Source organism: Dama dama, chromosome 19 (genome assembly GCF_033118175.1).
Source record: "Dama dama isolate Ldn47 chromosome 19, ASM3311817v1, whole genome shotgun sequence".
Taxonomy (NCBI): Eukaryota; Metazoa; Chordata; class Mammalia; order Artiodactyla; family Cervidae; genus Dama; species Dama dama.
Window position 1 is genome coordinate 62,157,648 of NC_083699.1, and position 23,159 is coordinate 62,180,806.

At 38.8% G+C, this 23,159-nt stretch overlaps 1 protein-coding gene across 1 annotated transcript in view; it reads right to left on the reverse strand.

Moving 5' to 3' along the window:
- Positions 1–23,159, reverse strand: part of KCNH8 (potassium voltage-gated channel subfamily H member 8) — a 446,156-nt gene that overhangs the window by 148,125 nt on the left and 274,872 nt on the right. Inside the window, exon 6 of the mRNA XM_061167954.1 lies at positions 3,875–4,032. Coding sequence (XP_061023937.1) covers positions 3,875–4,032 — 158 coding nt within the window. The remainder of the gene's footprint in view (positions 1–3,874; positions 4,033–23,159) is intronic.

Sequence of the window (23,159 nt, forward strand, 5' to 3'; positions counted from 1 at the left end):
TGGAACAACGTTTTGGAAAAACCTCCTAGATTTTGCCTTTGTATGAACTAAAAAAAAAAAATAGACTTATAGTTAAGGGGTTCTTTTCCTGACTTTAGGACTCAACTGAAAAATGCCCACCATGGAGTCCTCCAGAAAGGCCAATGTCTATTGACCCCATGCTGTTACTAATCTACACTCTTCTCACACCTTCTGAGACAAAGAAGAAGTCAGATAATATATTAACTCATATGCAAACAGAGTTTGACAAATTCCTTGATCTATTCTAATTTGAGGGGTGATCCACAAATAAAGGGCAAGGAAGTGGTTTGTATGATTACACCTAAGAATAATTTTCCTTTATAGGCAGAATCATAAACAAGGTCAGCATCTTTGGAGAGTTTGCCTTTATAATTATTTGGAGTCGATTGACTAACAATTTCTCCCTCTTCCTGTCATCTTCCCTTATCTACAAGAAAAACTGTACTTAGAAAAATGCCTGACATATAGTGAGTGCTCAATAAATTTCTGTTAAATGAGGGAATGGATAAATGGTTATGTGAAGATACAAAACACCCAGGCTTACTATAACAATAGGTATTCAATAAAAGTGTTTTCAGTTGTCATCTTGTGAGTTATTCTGTATTGAAATATAAAAACATTGGAAGGATGGGAATTCCCTGGAGATCCAGGGGTTAAGATTCCACTCTTCCACTGTAGGGGGCCCAGGTTCCATAACTGGGCAGGGAACTTAAGATCCCACAAACACTGAGGCACAGCTAAAAAAAAAAAAAAATCATAAGGTCATTTTATTGAGGAACTTGCCAGGTAGCTGTGGTCTTTTACTCCATTTTGTCAGTTTTCTAGGTTGAGTTTTACTTTCTTCTCCTTCGCCACCAAGTTCTCATCTGTCTCTTCTGCAGCCCGTTATAAGCCAGATGCAGTCTCTGCTTTGCGAGGACTAACGAGGCATGACGCTTATTTTATAGGTAGGCGAATTTGATAGATGACAACCTTGTACATACAGTGAAACCTGGAGCAGAAGTCTCAGATGGGGGACACTACCTACTGTGGACTGAACTGTGTCCCTGCAAACTTCACATCTCTAAACGCTAAGCATCAGCGTGACAGTACTTAGAGATGGGGTCTTTGGGAGGTTTACATGAGGCTCATTTGGTTTACACGAGGTCGCGAAGGTGGGGTCCTCAAGGCGGGATTAACGTCTCTGTAGGAAGGGCCCAGGGCCCCCCTCTGTCTCCTTCCCTCCCTTCCCTGTCTGGGGGCCACGTGAGGACAGCCATCTGCAAGCCTGAAAGAGCTCTCACCAAGAACCAAACTGGCGCACACCTTGATCTGAGACTTCCCAGCTCTGAGGGCTGTGAGAAATAAATTCCCGTTGTTGAAGCCAGCAGTTTATGGTATTTTGCTACAGCTGCCTGAGCAGACTAACACACCATCTTGAACATAGAGTATGGATGCAGGCAAGCTCCCTGTTTTCTCTGAAAAGGGATGTTTGGGGGATGGATGTGGAGCTGCCCTTCCACAAGAACAACAGCCGTTTGCAAAACGACATGAAAAGAGATGAGCCTGGGAGCCCAGGAAGAGGCAGCCTGGGGGATTTTACTGGCAGTTTAAAAAAATTATATGTATTCCTACTGGAGTCAACAACTCCCTGCTGTAAAACATAAATTTGGGCTCTTGATGAACGGTGCAAGAAAGAGGCATATTTGATTTACAGGGAAATATATAATCTGAAAAGGGAAAGGATTCTTCTTATTCTTGGGACACTGCTCTAAATTTGTCACTGAAGAGAATTACAAGCACCTTGTAGATAGCTGCAAGACAACGAGGGAATGCCTTCATTAAAAACGCCTACGAATTAGCAGTTTCCCCCACCTACCAGGTGGACATAAACATCGCTTGGTTATCAACTAGGGAATAACAAAAAGAGCAAAAAGCTAGTTAACATGTGCTGAGGTCTTTCTAGTTATGAGACACTTGGCAAAGTATTTTACGGAAAGATTGCCTTTTTTAGGCTGCTCAGAAACCCTGCAGGAATTTTTATGGTTTGGGGCCTATTTTGACATTAACTCCCCCAGGAAGTCACTTAGATGGTAAGGGACAAAACTTGAATTCATACATTTGCCTTCTTCACTCTATCGTACTTTCTATGACTCATTCATAATTTTATCTGTCATACCTTTCATAGTGCCTTATACATAGTGAGTTTTAATAAATAAATATGTAAGCTGTGCGTAAAACATTTGCCATCAGCAATTGTGGACACAGCCAAAACTAAAATATGTAATACTTTTTTTATGGTTGTCATACATTTTTGAATGTCACCTATGGAGATGCACTAACTGGATTCATTTTAGGTCTAGAAAATCAGCACTTGATTTATCTGTTTGTTCCTGCTTTTCAAGTCTGTGTAGTGTAACAACAGTATAACTTATAGACTTTTCCTCACAACTTATGCTTTCCTGGGAAATAAATGTAATGTTTTAAGTAAGCTTTTCTATTCAAATAGAATATTTGATACTGACTAATTTATTGGGAGGAATAACAAACTTATAAGCCAATTTGTTAAATGATTATATGCTCACCCCTATGAAAAGCAGAAAAACATATCACTGATAAGATAGATTCCTTCCTTCCTTCTTTTTCTTACTTTTTGACGTACATATGATCTATAACTTTGTGTTTATAAAGAATTCATGCTCTCTATTTCACAAATGAAAACGAAGAAAGATAGCAAAAGCACAGCGAAAATGTACAAGCATTTAAAATTCATCAAATTATGAGAATTAGATTTCTTAAAAAATTCTTTACCCATGTTAATTTTAGGCAATGAAACTTTTAATCATATCTAAGCATCTTATGTATTTTATATTATATATATTCAATACTTTATATAATATATATTTTTAAGATTATGCTATTTGTTCAGTGCCCAAAGAAAAATGGAATATAAAAATTATTATTAGTATTTAGAAGCAGAGCAGCAAGTTGATTTCCAGCAGAGTCTATGAGACGCCATTTATTTAACAATTCTCCAGGATAATTTGGAAAAATTTTCTTATCATTTTATGCATTATATATTTTTTCAGGATATTTTTTGGCAGTCTTGCAGAAGCCTTGTTTCAAGTCATTATACTTTCATTACAGTATACGTATCTAGTCAAATTCGGTCTTGAAAAGCACTTTAAAAAGTTCAGATAGCAATTCAGTTTAACACTGATTGATATTATATACTAGATTTTCCCCAGAGCTTTCCTTTCAGTTGAGTTATAAACCTCTTAGTGATGTTGACACTCTCAACTTCCCAACTTAAAAAAAAAAATATGTGGAAAGAAAAAGAAAAGAAAAATACTACTATGCAGACAATTAACAAATGCACAGATTTGTACTAAATAGTCAGGAGTACAGTTCAATCTTCATTCTGAAGTAAGTAATGACCGTACTTGAAATATTGATCACTTTGTTTAATATTGAAAGCTATGTTTTTAAATTCTTTATAGAGACTATAATTTCTTTCAGGAAGGTTTGTCAACGTTTAATTTGAACAAATGCTTGGTAAATTTTTGCCTGATAAAATTGGTTACTCTAGCAGCAAATTGCATGACTGGTCTAAAAATGCTATTATACCTTTTTGAAAGTCTGTTTATAAGGGAGTACTTAATGCTTTTAAGAGTGTCAATTATTAGATAGTAAAAATAGCTATGATCATAAGTGGGCATACTTTCTTTCCTGTAAGAAATCATAAAAATAAATGCTCTAGATGAATAAAGAGAAGTTAACAGGTATCAATAAAAATTCAAGAGAATGCTTGATTTCTGCTAGTCATTTTATTATTTAGAGTTTTGCTCAATCCAGCATTTTCACAAGGACTCACCACTGTGACGTTGAAAGCATACAGGAGGTCAAACGGCAGGGCAGCGATTAAATCGATGATGAACCAGGTGGTGACGTAGTGGATGCAGATTGATCTTGCTTCAAAGATGACTTGGCCAGACTTGCTGACATAGGTTGTTCGAAAATTTAAAATAATATCTGATTGAGAAAAAAAGAATAGAGAAAGTGAAGTTAGGAGAAAGAGAGGGAGGTGAAGGAAAGACAGGAAAGAAGAGAAGACGGAAGGAAGACAGCCAGTGGGCGGGAAGAAGGAAGGGAGGAAGACAGTTGTGTTAAGTTAGACAAACAGCCACCTCTTAGCTTATTTCAGATCGACAACATCCAAAACACTCTTTTTGACAGATCCAGTTCAACTCACAAAACAAGTATTGGAGAAGGGTGAAGAAAGTATTTTTTGAGCACTTCATGCATTCCAGACTTTGGGCCACATGTTAAAATTCAAAATAAATAAATAATAAAAAGAACAATAGGCAATGAATACTAGATAAATTCTCACTACGAATAGACACTGTCCTAAGAACTTGGTATAGGTTCCCTTCCTCCCTAGAACACCTTTCAGTAGACGACCGTATTAAAGAGGCAGAAATCACGCCTCAGTGGGAAAAGTAACTCATCCATGATCATCTTGGCAACAGCGGCAGAGACAATTTTGAACACAGGTATACTTGTAGTCTGTATTCTTTAAAATTTTTTTTCCAATAGTACACTGTTGTGCATACAAAAGCTTTAGTAACCTCTGTATGGATATGAAATTCATCCCTTCCCTGAAGGTGTTTGTATTCACAAAATATCAGAAATTTCTTGTTTGCATTTCTAGGTTAAATTCCCTATTCCATTTAAAGGGAAGAGGCAATCATTTTTCAATCTTTCCTTATATCATCCTTTCAATATATTGAAATTTTATTTTTATTTTATATTTGTATTTATTTTATACTTGTATTTGACTATTTATCAAACTTTTTATAATATATGATACCCTTGTGAGTGTTGGTCAAAGGACAAACCCATAGCCATGTGGATCATCTAGAACTCAATCAGGCTGCCTGTGAATAAACTTCTCTGAGTCTGTCACATAGTTCCTGGATTAAATATCCCTAAAGCATTGGGAAAGTTCAGTTTTTCCTTAATTTGCTTTATTTCTCAATTTAATTTTTACTTTACACTGGAGTATAGTTAATTTAAAATGTGTTAATTTCAGGCGTACAGTAAACTGAATCAGTCACACATATATACATATCCTTTCTTTTTCAGATTATTTCCCCATACAGGTTATTACAAAAAGTGAGTAGAGTTTCCTGTGCTATACAGTAAGTCCTTGTTGATTATCCATTTTTTAAAATTTAAATTTACTTATTTTTAAATGGAGGATAATTGCTTTACAATACTGTGTTAGTTTCCGCCATGCATCATCATGAATCAGCCATGGGCAGACATACTTCCCCTCCCTTCTGAACCTCCCTTCCACCTCACAATCCCCCCATCCCACCCTTCTGGGTTGTCACAGAGCAGTGGGTTGAGCCCCCTGAGTCACACAGCCAATTCCCACTGGCTATCTATTTTACATATGGTGATGTATGTGTCTCCATGTTCCTCTTTCCATTCATCCTTTCCTCCCCTTCCTGCAATGCGTCCACAAGTATGTCAGTATTAATAAGGTGGATGAACCTAGAGCCTATTATACAGCGTGAAGTAAGTCAGAGAAAAACAAATATTGCATATTCACACATATGTACGGGATCTAGAAAGATGGTACTGATTAACCTATTTGCAGAGCAGCAGGGGAGATGCAGACATGGAGAACACTCATTGGTTACCTATTTCATATATGTCATGCGTGCTAAGTTGCTTCAGTCAAGTCCAACTCCTTGTGACCCTATGGACAGTGGCCCATCAGACTCCTCTGTCCTTGGGATTCTCCAGGCAAGAGTACTGGAGTGGGTTGCCATGCCCTCCTCCAGGGGATCTTCCTGACCCAGGGATCAAACCCACATCCCTTACATCACCTGCATGGCAGGTGGGTTATTTACCACTAGCGGCACCTGAGAAGCCCATCTTACATATGTATGACGTTTGTATACGTCAGTCCCAAACTCCTGCTTTATCCCCCACCACTTTCCCCTCTGGTAATCCTAAGTTTTTGTTCTTCTTCAAGTCTATGAGCCTGTTTGTTTTGTGAGTAAGTTCATTTGTATCAGATCTTAGATTCACATTTAGGTGATAACACATGATACTTGCATTCTCTGTCTGACTTAGCTCGCTCAGTATGACGCTCTCTAGGTCCATCCATGGTGCATTATTTCATTCCTTTCTATGACTGAGTAGTATCCCACTGTATCTATGGACCTCATCTTCTTTATCCATTCATCTGTCAATGGACACTGAGGTTGCTGGTTAAGTACAACTGACCTATGGGGAGTTTCAGGATTGGTGTGTCCCTGTAAATGCGATGAGGACTGAGCTCTTTATGAACTGGTGACTCCAACTGAAGTGCATTTCTCTGAGGGACTTTGTTCATGGGGAGTGTCATGATTTAGGAACAAAGATCAAAGGGTAGAATGTGGGAAGTAAACGCCCTAAAAAGAATACAAATTTAAGGAGTTAGGAATGACATAATTTCCAAATTTTTGAAATTACAGTACTCTTTATAGCTAATTTAAGCCATTGAAAAGAAGTGGAATAGTGTTGTATGAGGTTAAAAACTCGTTGCTATCATGATCCTAATGATAACAATAATGAAATTACAATAATGTGCATTTCATATTTGTATATCACTTTTACTTTTCACTTCTTGTCACATTTGAAGCCAGAATTCTAAGTTTCCCTCCCCTGTATCCTCTCCCATCCACCCACCACCACCTCCCATCTCTTCCCTGAGTCAGAGTGGATCCTGTGAGCATGACCAGATATCAAGACATGATCACACTACCTTATAGGGCTAAGGGAGGTGATCTGTGAGGCCTAACCTAATGCGGTGAGCCCTTTAAAGCAGAGTTTTCTTCCTCTGGTGTTAAGGAATTGGAAAGCAGTGAGGCATGCTCTTCCTGGCCTGGAAGAAAGCGACTGTCACAGGGACAGACTGCAAGGCTGGAAATGGCGGGCAGCGTGTAATGGCTGGAAGAGATCCCTTCTAGATATCCACCAAGGAACAGAGAGTTTCATTCCACAGCCATGAAGAAATGGCATGCGTTCAACAGCCACATGGGACTGGAAGAGAATCCTGAGATCCAGGAAAGAAGAAAAGGTGACACCTCGGTTTCAACCTAGTGAGGCCCTGAGCAGAGACTTCAGCTAAGTTAGAACTGGACCTATAGAAGCTATGAGATAATGGATGGGCATTGTGTTAAGATGGTATGTTTGTGATAACTACATAGCAATACAAACTAGTACAGAATTTACTAAGTCATCTGGTTTTCATTGTAACCTGTGAGATGAGATAACATAGGAATTATGACAAAGCAGATTAGTATTACATTATTACAGGTAACACATACGTTCTTAACATGAGCCCAGTGCTGCTCCAGGACCTTCAGAACCATCACATCATTGACTTCTTATAACAATGCTAACTGGTAAGCGCTTTTGTTAACAACTTTCACAGATGAGAAAACAGGCTGAAAAGAAGTCAAGTGATCTCTCCAGGATCACACAGACAATGAAACTGAAGCACAAATTAAACCTCACAGCTGATTAGGGAAAGAGCAAGTCCCAGTCCAAGTCTCTTGAGTTATAATTGTGCACTTTGGGTTTTGATGTCTTAACAGAGACCAGTCATATCTCAGCTCTGGAAGGAGGTTCTAGGTGACTCAAAAAGAAAATATCAATTGTTCTAGACTCGTGAATGATCTAACTTGTGAAGAAGTCGTATTTTTGTCAAGGAATAAAACTATTAAAAATACTTCCCCTGTGAACACTGAGAATTACGTTAGAGAATGAACGGATGAAGGTAGTTGATGAGCTGCTCACGAAGGATAAGCACAGTCCCAAGGTGGTTTTCACTGGAGTGAAAATGCCTTCACACGAAGTACCGATGCCTTGAGACACGCTACTAGAAAGGGCTGGGACCTCAGGGGAAGGCGTGAACTGCTGGAGCAGCAGGTGAACTCCTCATTCTTTCTTTCTAACTTTCTAAACTCCTGGATTTGTGCGTTAGCAGAACAATTTACCAGTGTAGACCACCAGCTGTTGAAATAAAGCAGAGATTTCAGCTTCACGGTCTTTATAAGGAAGCTCAGGCTAGGCATTTAGATTGCCGTCTTATGAGGGAGAAATCCAGTGAGTTGTTTACCAAGCCCATCAGTGAGGTTCAGTTTCCAGAACACAGGCTAAGCTGAGTCAATAACTTCATTATCAAACTGAAGGGAAAAGATGTCTTGTGTATTTACTAATGGAGCACCAGGTCCTATCACAAATTTTACAGAAAGCCCCTGCCACCATCCACATACCTGAGGCACTCTCCTAAATGGAGGAATGAAGAAATGACCGAGTGGCCTTTGGTTGATTGATACAGCAAACGTTTTTAAAGCTGTATGGTTAATTATGTGGTTGACTAAAGAATAAAATAGAAGTGCAGACTTCTAAATAGAAAAGGTATTTTCTTGGATGAGTCATCACAGAATATGCATTTAGGAATCTTTTTAAAAGATAATCCGCTACTCGGTTCAATTTAATTGGATGAAAAGAAGATACTCTTATTTTAAGTTTAAAAAGAAATAATGATAAGACTTTTACACACAAAGAGTGTTAGTAGCAAAAGGATGCAAATATGTATTTGAAGTACTTGAATACTACTAGGCTTATTTTCAGGGAAAAACCTAGATATATATTACATTTTTTCCAGGACTATGGTGTTATACAAAGATTGCAGGTTTCTTGAGTGAGTGATGAGTATTATTTTTATTTATTCTTTATTTTTAAACGCTTTTTAAAAATTTTATTGATGCACAGTTGATTCATAATGTATTATTTTTATTTTAAAAAAATTTATTTTATATTAGAGTATAGTTGATTTACCCTGTTGTGTTAGTTTCAGATGTATAGAAAAGTTAGTTGATTATACATATACATGTATTTATTCTTTTTAAAAATTATTTTCCCATTTAGGTTATTGCAGAATTATTTCTAGATAGCTGATGATTTTTTAAACCTACTTTTGTCATACACATAAGAATAGACAGTTCTGTTGTACTGTGATCTGCAAGACATATTTTCATGTTTATTAGTTTGTGTGGTTCCCATGCCAACCTTCTCAGGTGGACTATCACTGACATTTTACCAATGACTTGGGAGACTTAAGGAAATTGTTTAAAGTCATGAGGATAGTAAGCAAGAGAGAAACAGGACATCACTTGACAGGCAATTCTATTTTCTTTCCATTATCTTAAAGATTCACTGCACTTTCAAATGCTGGGGCTGCAGCTCCAATACTTGGCCAGTTGATGTGAAGAGCCAACTCATCAGAAAGGACCCTGATGCTGGGAAAGACTGAAGGCAGGAGGAGAAGGGGATGACAGAGGACGAGATGGCTGGATGGCATCACTGACTCGATGGACATGAGTTTGAGCAAGCTCCAGAAGATGGTGCAGGACAGGGAGGCCTGGTACGCTGCAGTCAGTGGGGTCACAAAGAGTCAGACATGACTGAGCAACTGAGCAGCAACAGCACTTTCAAACAAACTTTAGAGACAAAAACAACCGTTCACTGCAGGGGAGCGTGTTTCCAACTGTAGCCTTAGATTGAAGTCAGCGCTGGCAGCACCCCGGTGGAAGGATACTAAACCAGGTCCCAGAATTGAATGCAGGGGAATGGACTGTCTTTGATTCTAGAAACACAGGGAGGAAGCACTTGTCCAGGGAGAACGGAGGAAACACTGTATTCTCCCCACTGATGAGGCTGTGGCGGCAATGTGAACATTCCCTTGAATGGACGCGCGAGATGGGGAGTGAGGCAGAAACAAGGCTTCCAGATCTGGTGTCCCTGGTGCAAGAACCATGGACCACAGGTGCAGAGTGGAAACGGACCAGCTGCGCTGTCGCCTGAGGCGTCTCACCTCCCACAAAGCTTCACATCTTCAGTGAATTAAATCAGGGACTCATTCAAATGCTGCTGTGAGAACTTGGTCTCCTCCAGACAACCCACAACCTACCTAAATGGCAGTAAGGGTTTCATTCCGAGACATCTAAGAAAGCCTATGTATAAGGTTTTTCATTATATTGAAATAAAATTTTTGTTGAAAACTTTCAACTGTATGTTGAAAAATATGTGAAAATTCATTAATATCCAAGTCTTTATATTTAATTTTTCTTGCTAATTTCATTTATTAACAACATGCACAATTGTCCATAGGTACACATAATATGCACAATATGAATCAAGAAAATTATCCCCAAAATTGAAACAAATTGACTCATGCAGATTTAGCACCTAGAAGTGTTAATGCCGCTTGTATGTGTATATGTATAATCTCTTGGGACCCACATGCTGGTATCATGTAAAGTAAATAAGTAAATAGGGAGTTACCATACACAGAATTTCAAAAAAAATTGATCATAATCCACCCCATCAAAATGAGACAGAATATAATTAAATTCTCTGAGGATTTGGATGGCCCTGAATTATTTTGCAGGATAACCAGTTTACCTTGCAGTATTCAGGTTTTACATAAGTCTGATTGAAAATAAAGACAAATACTAGAGAGATAACTGTCCTCATATTGTTAACACTCCAAAAACAAGTGTTTCATCTCTCTCTCACTAAATGGTTGTGTTTGAGAACTAAAAGGCAAGAAGATTAAACCTAGCTTTTCCAGTTTGATTTCCTCCAGAACTATGTAATTAGAAAGTATCCAAAAAAAGGTTAAGTTTGATATGGCACAAATTAGTAAATTTCTTTTCTTTATTAGCATGCATGCCAGATGGGAAATAATTAAAAAATAATATCGGCTTACTCGTTAAAAAGTGAATTAAAATATAATGGTGTTCGTGAGGGCATATGCACCAAATACAAATAATTAATATGTTCATTTAGCCATTTCTTTACAAATTAATCAATGTAGTACAGCGTGGGTGGGGAGAGATTAAACTAAACCAGCTGCCGGCTAATATTCTAAAGATACCCTGTCTTTTTTCATTGCTTGTGAGACACTCCTTTGAACACGGCAGGATGCCACAGCAAATTTGGGCTAGAAGGTGTGGGAAAAATGAATAACTGCAAGCCGATTAATGAAGAGGCTTGGGGGACTTGTAATTCTAGAAACAGCTGTAACTGATCACCAGGTTTAGTGGATGAGATTCTCATACAACTGGACCCTTGCTCATCTTGTTAGCCTTTGTCCCTCTTGCTTACCTTAAACAAAAGGAAAGGGTAGTAGATGCAGTGAGAAGCAACATTTAAGAACAGTTACCTGCAGAAGGTAGGGCTGAAAGAAGGCGACCAGGTGGGTCAGGAGTGGTTGATGCTGTTCTTGGCTTCTGTTTTGTACCAGGGTCGTGGTGGACATTTACATCATTTTTGACCCTCAACATCCATATCAGATGGACTCACCCAGAAGGGAAGACCTTCTAACCTAATCTCTGTTTGAATGGAATAACCCTATCCACAACATGCTTCGTAAAGATGCAATCAACCAGGCACTTATGCTTCCAGCAATGTTGAGCCTTCTGCCTTTTGAGAGAGCTGTCTTAGCTTGATGCATCCTTCACGAGGCACAGAATATGTTGTCCTCTCTTCTTATAAATATTCAATGTCAGTCATCAGGTTCTTTCTGTGCCCTAGGCTGCTCTTTTTCTTTCAATTGTCTCTCTCTTTTTAAAATTTATTAAATTTTTTAATTCAAGGATAACTGCTTTACAGAATTTTGCTGTTTCCTGTCAAATCTCAACATGAATCAGCCACAGATATACATACATCCCCTCCCTTATGAACCTCCTTCCCATCTCCCTCCCCACCCCACACCTCTAGGTGGATACAGAGCCCCTGTTTGAGTTTCCTGAGACCTACAGCAAATTCCCGTTGGCTGTCTATTTCACATGTGGTAATGTAAGCTTCCATGTTACTCCATACATCTCACCCTCTTCTCCCCTCTCCCCATGTCCATAAGTCTATTCTCCATGTCTGTTTTTCCATTGCTGCCCTGTCAATAAATGCTTCAGTACCATTTTTCTAGATTCCATATATATGTGTTAGAATATGATATTTATCTTTCTCTTTCTGACTTACTTCACTCTGTATAATAGGTTCTAGGTTGATCCACTTCATTAGGACTGACTCAAATTTGTCCCTTTTTATGGCTGAGTATTATTCCATTGTGTATATACACACCACAGTTTCTTTATCCATTCACCTGTCGATGGACATCTAGTTTGCTTCCGTGTTCTAGCTACTGTAAATAGAGCTGCAATGACCAATGGGGTACATGTGTCTTTTTCAGTTTTGGCTCACTTGTCAATTGTCTCTTACTGATACAATTTCCTCTTCCCAGTCCTATATTTTTCTCTAGTTTTTTGGTTTTCACAGCAAAGTCTCATGAAAACCCAGTTTGGGCTGTTGCCTTCCCTTCTTTCTTTCTTTCTCTTTCCTCTTTCCAGACTGAATTTTTATTCACTTTACGTAGTGAGCTGCCCTTTTGATTTTTATTTTAAAAAGAAATTTCAAAGTCTTTAACACAATGAAGAAAAGAAAAACAAACACTCATGTAGCTGACTACTGTTGTTTTTGAAGTAAAGTCTTGAAAGTGTAGCAGAATATGCCATCCTCAAATATGCCACTTTGGCATATGAATTATTTTGAGCTGAAGGCAATTGAGAAGAAGCAGAAGCCAAAAAGCTCCCTGCCCTCCTCCTATTTGCTTAAAAGTAGGACATACATTTTCAATAGTATTCCTGCTCCCTTTTCAACCAGGAAAGACAGAAGTTGATCCCCAGATGTAGCCTGTCCCGGGGGGAAGGCAGCAGCAAACACTCCCGCCAGCAGTGTTTGCAGAGTTCTCATTACTTCACAGTCTCATCGACACTTCATGCCTTCACATTTAAAAGATCTTGTCTGTTGTGTGGTAATGCATTTACAATTTTTTCTTTTAGTAATACAGCCTTAGTAAATTGTTGGGGGATCTTTAAAAAACAACAAAAAAAAAACCTCTTACATTACTATTGGCTGGGGCAAACTTCTGCCTACTTAAACCCCCAAATGTTGGGGTTTTTGTACAGATTGCTCCCAATTAACTGTTTCTATTCTTTACTGGGGGCTTCTGGGGTGGCTCAGTGGTAAAGAATCTGCCTCCCAATGCAAGAGAGGCAGGTTTGATCCCTGAGTCAGAAAGATCCCCTTGAGAAAGAAATGGCAACCCACTCCAGTATTCTTCCCTGGGAAATCCCATGAACAGAAGACCCTGACTGGCTACAGCCCATGGGGTCACAAAGAGTTGGACATGACTTAGAGACTAAGTCATGTTCTCTGCAGACCTCTATGAAAATTGCCACTTATTATCTATAACTAATTATTTTATTATACTGAATTTGTACATTGCTTTCATCTTATTGTATAAGGTTACTATCTCAAAACACTTTCACATAATATGTACATTAGTATGTGTAAAAACTACCAATTTTGGCTCCCTGTAAGATATTCATTTTTTCATATGCCATGTAACTCTAAATTAGATATTGAACTTTGGAATTACTAATCATTTTTAGTAAAAAATAGCTTAATGATTTCAACATAAACCTGCTGAAAAACCATGATTCACACATACACTGCTTAATTATAGAAAGTCTTTCAGTATACTTATCCTGTTTATAGTTACAGCTTTCAACTGGCAAAATTTCCAAATTTAACTTCAATAGAAAACATAAGGACTATAACATCTATAATATCCAGTCATGAAATTAAAAAAAATAGTTAAAACATACTAATTTCATAAGATGTAAATATTGGTTATCCAAGTAACAAAACTTAGAGTTAATGAAGACTAATATAGATAACAAAAAAAGTGTTAATACAATTAATGCTTGCCCCAGTGTGAAATTCAACATGTATAGCCTCATTGGAGAGAGAAATTTTGGATTAAATAGTAAGAGTTTCCAGTTATGCAACATTTTACATTTTACTGAGGACTTTCAGGTTCATTTTCATATCTGAGGAAAAGAATACCCTTAGTATTCGTGATAGTCTTTAGTGGTATTCACTGAATCTTTCTGGCTCCCCACCTCCTGGAATGATTACAGTTCCCACCACCTGAAGGGATTAAGCATGTCTCTATGACGCACTATGGCTAAAACTGTGAGGGCAGGAATAGCCTGAAACACATCCAGGCAATATTTTGAGAGCCAGTAGGCAATTCCTCACATTTTCTTCTCCCTGCCCTGATGACTGTGTGATAAGATGGAGCCTCTGTAAGCCTGGGATTCAGAGCGACCGCAGGGCTCACAAATCTTTGTGGCACATCCCACTGAGAGTTTGATGTTGCTTGTTACCACAGCAAACCCTGGCCCATCCCGACAGATGTTCCTAAAAGGCTATATATAGAGAAGAGTGACTCACAGTAAGAATTTGGAATCAGGGTCCCAAGTTGTAGATCACTGTGCAGGTATTAGTTGTGTTTGTGGCTATTACTGCTTGTAGTGATACTGCCATTCTATAAGCTTCAAAATCAAGTAATAAGGACCATGAGTGACTTATCTAAGGTTGCCTAACATATTCATACTGTTATTTTTATTGTTACTTTATAGATCTGATACACATAATACAATGGCATTAAAATGACAATAAAATAATAACAAAATAACAATAGGTCACAGGTAATTTATTAAATTCTTGCTATGTAATAAGGCTGAAGCGCTATACATGCATTAACTATTTTGATCCTCAGATGGTCACTATGAAGTGGATTCTATGTTTAGTGATAGGCTGTTCATTGTTGTTATTCAGTTGTTAAGTTGTGTCTGACTCTTTGAGACCCCATGACCTGCAGCCCACCAGGCTTCCCTATCCTTCACTGTCTCCTAGCTTCTCTGTCTATGGGGTTCTCCAGGCAAGAATACTAGAGTTGGGTTGCCATGCCCTTCTCCAGGGGGTCTTCCTGACCCAGGGATGGAACCCGCATCTCTTTTGTCTTCTGCATTGGCAGGCGGGGTCTTTACCACCAGCACCACCTGGGAAGTCCAGTGACAGGTTACAGACTCGGGATTAACTTGCCCAAGGTCACTCATCACTGCCTTTCTATTAGACGCAGACATTACTTTGCCAATAAAGCTCCGTCTGGTCAAGGCTGTGGTTTTTCTAGTGGCCAGGTATGGATGAGAGAGTTGGACTATAAAGAAGGCTGAGCACCGAAGAATTGATGCTTTTGAACTGTGGCATTGGAGAAGACTCTTCAGAGTCTCTTGGAATGCAGGGAGATCCAACCCGTTCATCTTAAGGGAGATGAGTCCTGGGTGTTCATTGGAAGGACTGATGTTGAAGCTGAAGCTCCAATACTTTGGCCACCTGATGTGAAGAGCTGACTCATTGGAAAAGACCCTGATGCTGGGAAAGATTGAAGGCAGGAGGAGAAGGGGAAGATAGAGGATGAAATGGTTGGGTGGCATCACTGACTCGATGGATATGGGTTTGGGTGGACTGCGGGAGTTGGTGATGGACAGGGAGGCCTGGTGTGCTGCGGTTCATGGGGTCACAAAGAGTCTGACACGACTGAATGACTGAACTGAAGGTTACTCAACCAGAAAGTGACAGAACTGGAATTTATGCTTAGAGTCCATCTGTATGCTACCCTCAAAACACTTTTTATGAGAATCCTTCCTCTCTTTCCAGTCTAGGGAGGGGAGTCTTCTGGTGATATTCAAAAACAAATTTTTGAAATTTACGTAATTTTTAGAGATATAAAAAGATATAGCATTTTGACTAGGTTGCCATATGTAAAATTGTTCAACATATTTTAAAAGTGTCTTATTTTGAGAATTACATATATACTGGAAAGTACACTGGTCTTAAATGGATGACTTTATGAATTTCCCTAAAGTCGACCATCCTTGTCATCATTGTGGATAGAGATATAACTAGGACCAGAAACCCAGAAGCATTCATGATCCCATCCAGTCATTAAGCACCCAAAGTCACTATTGTCCCAATTATCATAGATTAGTTTTGCTTAATTAGTTGGGAACTCTGCATAATAGGAATCAGGTGGAATGTACTCTTGTGTATAAACTCTTTCACGAGACATTGCTTATGTGATTTTCATCAATTTGGTACTATGGTACCCTGTTCACGTCTTCTTTGCTAAATAGACTTTCATTGCGTAACTGTACAGAAATTTGTTTCTTAGTTTTGCTGGTGCTGAAAATTCGATTTGGGTTGTTTCTAATTTGGACTCTTACAGTTAATGCTCTAATAAACACATAACTAATATGTATGTATGTAATGTATCTATATATGTACACACAGTATTTATATCTTTCCTTGCACAGCAATAGGTGTGTCTGTTGATTCTATGAATCAAATTGCTGAGTCATAAAGTAATCAAATAGTTTAGTTTATGCTGGCAGAGAGTTTAACAAAGAGACTGTACTAACTTACATTTCTACAAACGTTGTATGAAATTTTACGTTGCTCCACATCTTCCTGCAACCTTGGTAATTTGTCTTTCATTTAAAACATTCTAGTGGTGATGAAATTATTTTCATTTTCCTAATGATATTGAGCACAATTTATTACACATCTGGGTATTCTCCTTCATGAAATGTCAGTATAGGACTTTTGTATTTTGAAGTTTGCTTCATTCTTTTTACTGATTTGTAGGAATTGTTATCATATATTCTGATTATGCATTGTGTCTAAGCAATTTATGCCTATGTCAAGGTAATTAAGATATTCTACAATGCTGTCTTCTAGAAGTTTTATTTTTTAACTTGCACATTTCATCAATGATCCATTTGCAACTGACTTTGTGTATGGTGTGATGCAGGAATCAAGATTTACATTTTCCCAGTGGATAACCAACTGACCCAATGCCATTTTAGAAAACATTATTATTTCTCCAAAGCATTTCAGTGACATTTTGGTCATAAATCAGGAGATCATATATATGTAAATCTGTTTCTGGCCTCTCTATTTTGTTCCAATGAACCACCTATCTGTTAGAATCAGCAGAGTCAGAAATAGATATGTTCAAGCTATATTTTAGGACTCTCAATAGCATTCAAAATATGAGTAATATTTTTGACTTTTAAAGCTTAAGTTGATTAGTCACTAACTAATCTGAAGTTACATTTGGAAAAACTAGATGTTTTTTTATTTGAAATATTTGAATTTAAGATCCTGAATTTGAAGTACTTGAAATAATGGAACCATGAATGATGCTGAGAAATATAGACCCTCACTTAAGCACATTATGATTTCATAGTTATTTTTATGAATGCCATTAATAGAAGTTACATTTACGCTATGCTATAATTGCTTTTCCACTCGTGGTTTCCATAATTCAGCTTATTTTTAGTCACTGTGAAGAGTAAAATCACACACAAAAAAATCAATATTCTCAAGCCCCACCCATCTGATTTCAGTAATGTATGAGTAGGCCCAGGAAAAAAATGTCAAAGCTGGGGAACAGAGTAATTCTGTGCTCTGGTTGTGTTATATTCCAGGTCGCTGGAATTAAAGGGAAAGTTGGAAAGCAAAATGGTGTCTGTTTTACTAAATCTCCCTCAGGGCTGTTTGAGAATCTAGCCCAATTGAAAGCCGCTCCTTTCCCCTTTCCCGTTTGCCCTTTTCTCTTTCCCTCTAACTTTAAAAGGACCTAGTTATAGGAATGAGATCACCAGGCAAGTTAACCTAGCTCCTGACTTACGCCTTTCTGAGTGTACCCCGTGCCTTGCCTAGCCTGCTGATTCTTTTCCTGGATAAAAAGAAGAGTGAAGAATGAAGTAGTTACAGAATAGTTAGCTCTCCACCCCCAAAAGCCCCCTTAACAATCCTGCAGGCAGATCATGAAGGCAAGACATCTGAAGGGAGAGACGTCCACTCAACATGCAACAGAGAAGGATGCGGAGCCCAACTTCCTGCCTCCACGATTCACTGAGATCCACCCCCCTTTTCCATTTAAGACCTGTCTTGGTAGAGCAGAATTTTCAGAGTTGGTCTCAAGACATGAGTCCACCTTCTCCTCAGATGGCTGACTATTCTTTTTTTAAAAAAACTAATTGTATTTATTTGGCTATTTTTGGCGGCACAGGGTCTTTGTTGCTGCGCAAGGCTCTCTCTAGTTGCAGCGACCGGGGCCTATTATCTAGCTGCAGTGCAGAGGCTTCCTATTGCAGCACAGAGGCACTAGGGTACATGGGCCTCAGCAGTTGCAGGCACAGGCTCAGGAGTTCTGGCACACGGGCTTAGATGCTCCAAGGCGAGTGGGGTCTTCCTGAACGAGGGACCGAACTGATGTTCCCTGCCTTGCAAGACGGACTCAACCACTGGACCACTACGGTCATCCGTGGCTATTCTGATTAAAGCACATTTGCTTTCTACTGACACTTGCCTCTCTGATTATTGGCTTTTAACCTAATAAATCAAGTCACTATCACCAGGCCTTTCCGTTCAATTCAGTTCAGTCGCTTAGTCATGTCCAACTCTTTGTGACCCCCATGGACTGCAGCCCTACAGGCCTCCCTGTCCATCACCAACTCCTGCAGCTTGCTCAAACTCATGTCCATTGAATGGATGATGCCATCCAAACATCTCATCCTCTGTCATCCCCTTCTCCTCCTGCCTTCAATCTTTCCCAGCATCAGGGTCTTTTCTAATGAGTCAGTTTTTCGCATCGGGTCACTAGGCCTTTAGGAGCCAAGAATTCATCATGGCAGCTGGATCACCAAAGGCAAGACAGGAAATCACAAAGCAAGCAGAACTAAAACTCTAAATATTAATCACACTGGTGCTCAGCTAGAGGGAGCTTTGCTGGAGTGCAGCAGGAGGACTTCCAGTGGCAGTTCATTCCATGATGCACATGGCTTACAGTCTGAGTCAGGATAGAAGATGCTCCCCAGGGGCTTGACTATGATTTGGAAATACACAGTGTCAAAGGGGCCACCCATTAGAGCTGGAGCCTTAAAAGAAATGAATTCCCCAGTTATTTTATTTGTTTGTATTTCACACTGAAAGCTTTTTTTATGTTCTTACAAAGTCTACCCTTTAAACTTATTATATGGTATTTCTGGAGGGAAGGGAAGAAATTGATCCTATATCTGTTTATATAATGAAAACATAGTCTGTAAAGTTTCTCAGTGATATTCCACAGAGAATAAAACAACTCTCAAAACTCATGAACTCTAGGTTTTTCTACTTACTATATTTTCTACTTAAATGACTTATTTCTACTTGTTTTCTACTTATAGGGCAGTGTGTGTTGTGCAAAGATAAATACAATTTTACAAAACACATCTATTTTTTAAAAATAATCTATTCATATACTCAGGAAAGGTCTTGTCCTCAAATTATTCTTTTATTACACTGAGATAGGTTTATTGCTATTTATCTAGCAATATCAACAAAACCATGTCTTTATTGGGGCTACAGTAAGAAGGTGCTACAAAATTCAGGTTACTCAGGACTGAACACTGCCACAAACTGTAAAAAAAATATTGTTTTTTTGAGGCATCAAACAACTGAGTAATGCAAATGCAGTATCTGGCTGTCAACAGTATGTTACTAGGTTTTGAGTGGTTTTGATGATTTCCATCACTCAAGCTAATGCTTTGTGCTGAGTTAGCATTTGAATGTCCATCAGTACTCATGCTATTCTGAACATAAATTTAAATGGGAGCAGGACTGCATCTTTTGCTATTAGGGAGATTCAAACAGAACTGACCTTAAACTTGGTACCGGATTGGTATTGATCATGCATTCTGTATATTTCAGTTGTTATCAGACTTTTCATGCTTTTGGCAAGTTCAGATTTTCAATCTGTCATGAAAATACATCTCTTGATGATAAGAATTCATTTGTATTATCCTAATAAAAGATGCCCAAGATAGGGATTGATCTGATCAAATGTTCAGATATAGAAATGTTCAAACTCCATAAATGTTCAAAATTCTTCCTCCTACTTTTCTTTCATGTGGCACTTTAAATGAGCAATTATTATCTAATGAGCATTACCTTTGCTTATCAACAGACCTCACCACTTGGGAAGAACTGGCCTGGTGTCTTGTAATATACAAGAGTTGAAATGCATTTAAAACATGTGACAGCAAAGTTTTTTATAAATGACTGGAGAAATAGCATATTTATTCATTTTTCAGGTAGAAAATTTGTATATCATGTTGATATTAGGATCTGAATTCAGTGAGTAAAGATCACTCACAGAGAGTCAGAATTATACCCAGAGGAACAAGACACCCTTAAAGTATGTTATTCCCTCTAGTATTTAAAGTAGTACCTTGCTTTTTTTCTGTCTCTTTCCCTCAACCTAAAAGCCCTGTAAAGCAACTCGAGGATATAATGTAAATTACATTGGTTCACCTAAATTCATATTCCCCTTTCCATAGTAATATTAATAGAACCATAGATGGATTACATTCCCAGCCTCCTTTGCAACTAGTGTGGTCACAGAGCTAACCTGTTGCAAACAGGAGTGTTATGTGTCGATATTAACGCTTTGTCCATAAAATTGTGCATGTTAACTTGTTCATGCTCTTTGCATTTCTGTTCTTCTGGCTGGAATAAGGAATGAAGTGACCTTAGAAGCCATCTACTAAGGATGATATAGACACTGTTAGTCTTAGCCCTTAAATGACTATGTGAGTGAACCACTAGTCACAACTCCTGTCTTCAATATTCTCAGCAGAACGTTAGGTGAGAGAGAATAAATTCCTACAGCTCACAAGCCACTGCAGTAGTGTTGCAGCTCTCGCTATAATATCCTGTTAAATTTAACTAATGCACAAAGCAAAGCCCACAATTCTCTCCTTCCATTAACTTAGCAATTTAACATTTCCCAGCCTCAAGAAGCAGTGCCCTGGTGGCTGTTCTTAACAATCAAATCAAAATGTGACTTTTATAATTATAGGCAAAGACTCACCCAGTTCTCCAGTCTCTCCTAAGGATGGCAGTACTCCTAAGCAGCAGTATTTCTTTCTCAATGTCTAATCAAAAACTGGTCAGCATCATTTCCACACAAACCCTTCCTGCAGCTGTGCCTGAGCATTCAACCTCCTGGGGGGGCTTGCTAAGTCCAGGGCATTAATATGATCCATTGAGGTCACCCTTGTGTCCACTTACCAGGTTCAGCAAATTAAATGTGGGACAGCCAGTTAACTTTGAATTTCAGATAAAAAATAACTACTTCTTCAGCATATATGTGCCTATACACATGTAAAGTTCTTTTACTACAACAACCATCTCAGACGATTAAGCTCTCAGGAGACATCCAGAGAGTCTAGAAAGGGATCTAGTCAGAAAAAGACCAACCAGCACCATTTGACAAACAAGAGGCTACAGGTGATTGGAAAACTCTTCTGAGGGCTTGTTACAAACATAAAGTAAAGCAACAAACATAAAAATGCTTTTCTTAAACCTACTGTTCAAAATGTTTACTTCTCATCCCCCTTCATATTTCCTTTCCTTTTAAAGTGACTTACCCTTGTTGAGCTTCCATTTCCTTAACTATAAACTGGAATAAATATTATTGTCAAATTTCATTCTTTATTATACTATAGTATATGCAGTCTTCCCAGGTGGCTAGTGGTAAAGAACCCGCCTGCCAACGCACGAGACTTAAGAGACGGATTCGATCCCTGGGTCAGGAAGATCCCCTGGAGGAGGACGTGGCCGTCCACTCCAGTATTCTTGCCTGGAGAATCCCAGGGACAGGGAACTTGATGGGCCATGGTCCATAGAGTCGTAAAGAGTTGGAAACGAATGAAGTGACTTAACATGCAAGCATGCACACACATAGAGTCAATCTTAAAATATTGTGAGACAAGACAAATAGGAGGTAGCTTTTTGCAACTTTCTTCTTCTTAAAGGGTGTATCTAAGTTTTAAATGAGCTAATGCCACTAAATATGCTTTAAATAGTCTAAATTTTCTATAGTAATGAAGTACCAATCATTTTAAAAACTAGATTTAACATCTTTCATTTGTCTTTGTGAGACCATCTGTTTTATCCAGGCCAATATCTAATTCAACACAAGTCGATCATAGTTTTTCCTTACTTTATCTCTCTCCTACTGTAGTCAATTTCCAGTCATACTCACTTTCTAATGATTCAACATGAATTTATAGAACAAACCAGATACCAGGAATCAAGTGTCTTTATGCTGAATTCTGCTTCTACAAGTATGATCTTCACCCTATTCATGTTAGGCTTTCCTCAAACATTGTACTCTATCAATAAATTTCATTTTGCTTGGAAATGTAGACTTAGACAGAATTATGAATTGGTGACAGCAGGAAGGCTAAAATTTTCCTTTTACCTCCTTGGTTCCTTTAACTGGTTGAGTAGTTAAAATGACACAAGAGATTGGTAGGAGAAAATAAAATTTAATTACATACGTATATACAGGGAGTCTGTATAAACTTGGGAAAGTCCAAAGACAGGCAGAATAAGATATATGCTTCATTATGGACTAAAGAAAAGAGGTCAGGGGTCTGGGACATCAAAGAGAAGGAATGCAATTCACAGGAAGATGAAAAAAGAGCAAATGTTGGTAAACATGTTTCCTGGGCCAGGTAGAAACGGTGGGTGGGCCACGGAGAAAGTGTAACAAGTGGGTTTTGCTAGGTTCCTCCCAGCCTCACATGCCTAGTTCATACCGCACTATACGTCTCTCTGGTGATGTTCCTTTCTCCTGGAATAGGCCCGCGATCTAAATCCTTTCAGGCAGCTAAGGGAGATGTGAGTCTCCTGCTCCTTCCATGCGCCAGTGAGACACTGAGGGATGGCCAGTTTTGCTTCCCTCCAGTGACTGACCACAGCAGAGTTTATGCAGTGTTGCCCTCTTGCTAAGTTCCCCGTCATTCCGACGTTCAGCCTTCACGGTCTCTCCCGCTTTCCTACCAACTTGTCTTCTCTGATCACACCTGTATGATCCATAGCTAATAGGAACCGCTCCTCCATCGAGTTCAGAGCATGCCACAGGTGTCTCTCCCACAGTCCTGGAGCCCACCACACAGCTCGGGGCACGGCTCCCACTGCTCTTCTACTCTCTGCTCAGGTGTTCACACTTCAACAAGGCTCCCCTGCTTCCGTATAGGCTTCCCAAACACAGGGAGGAGGGCTTC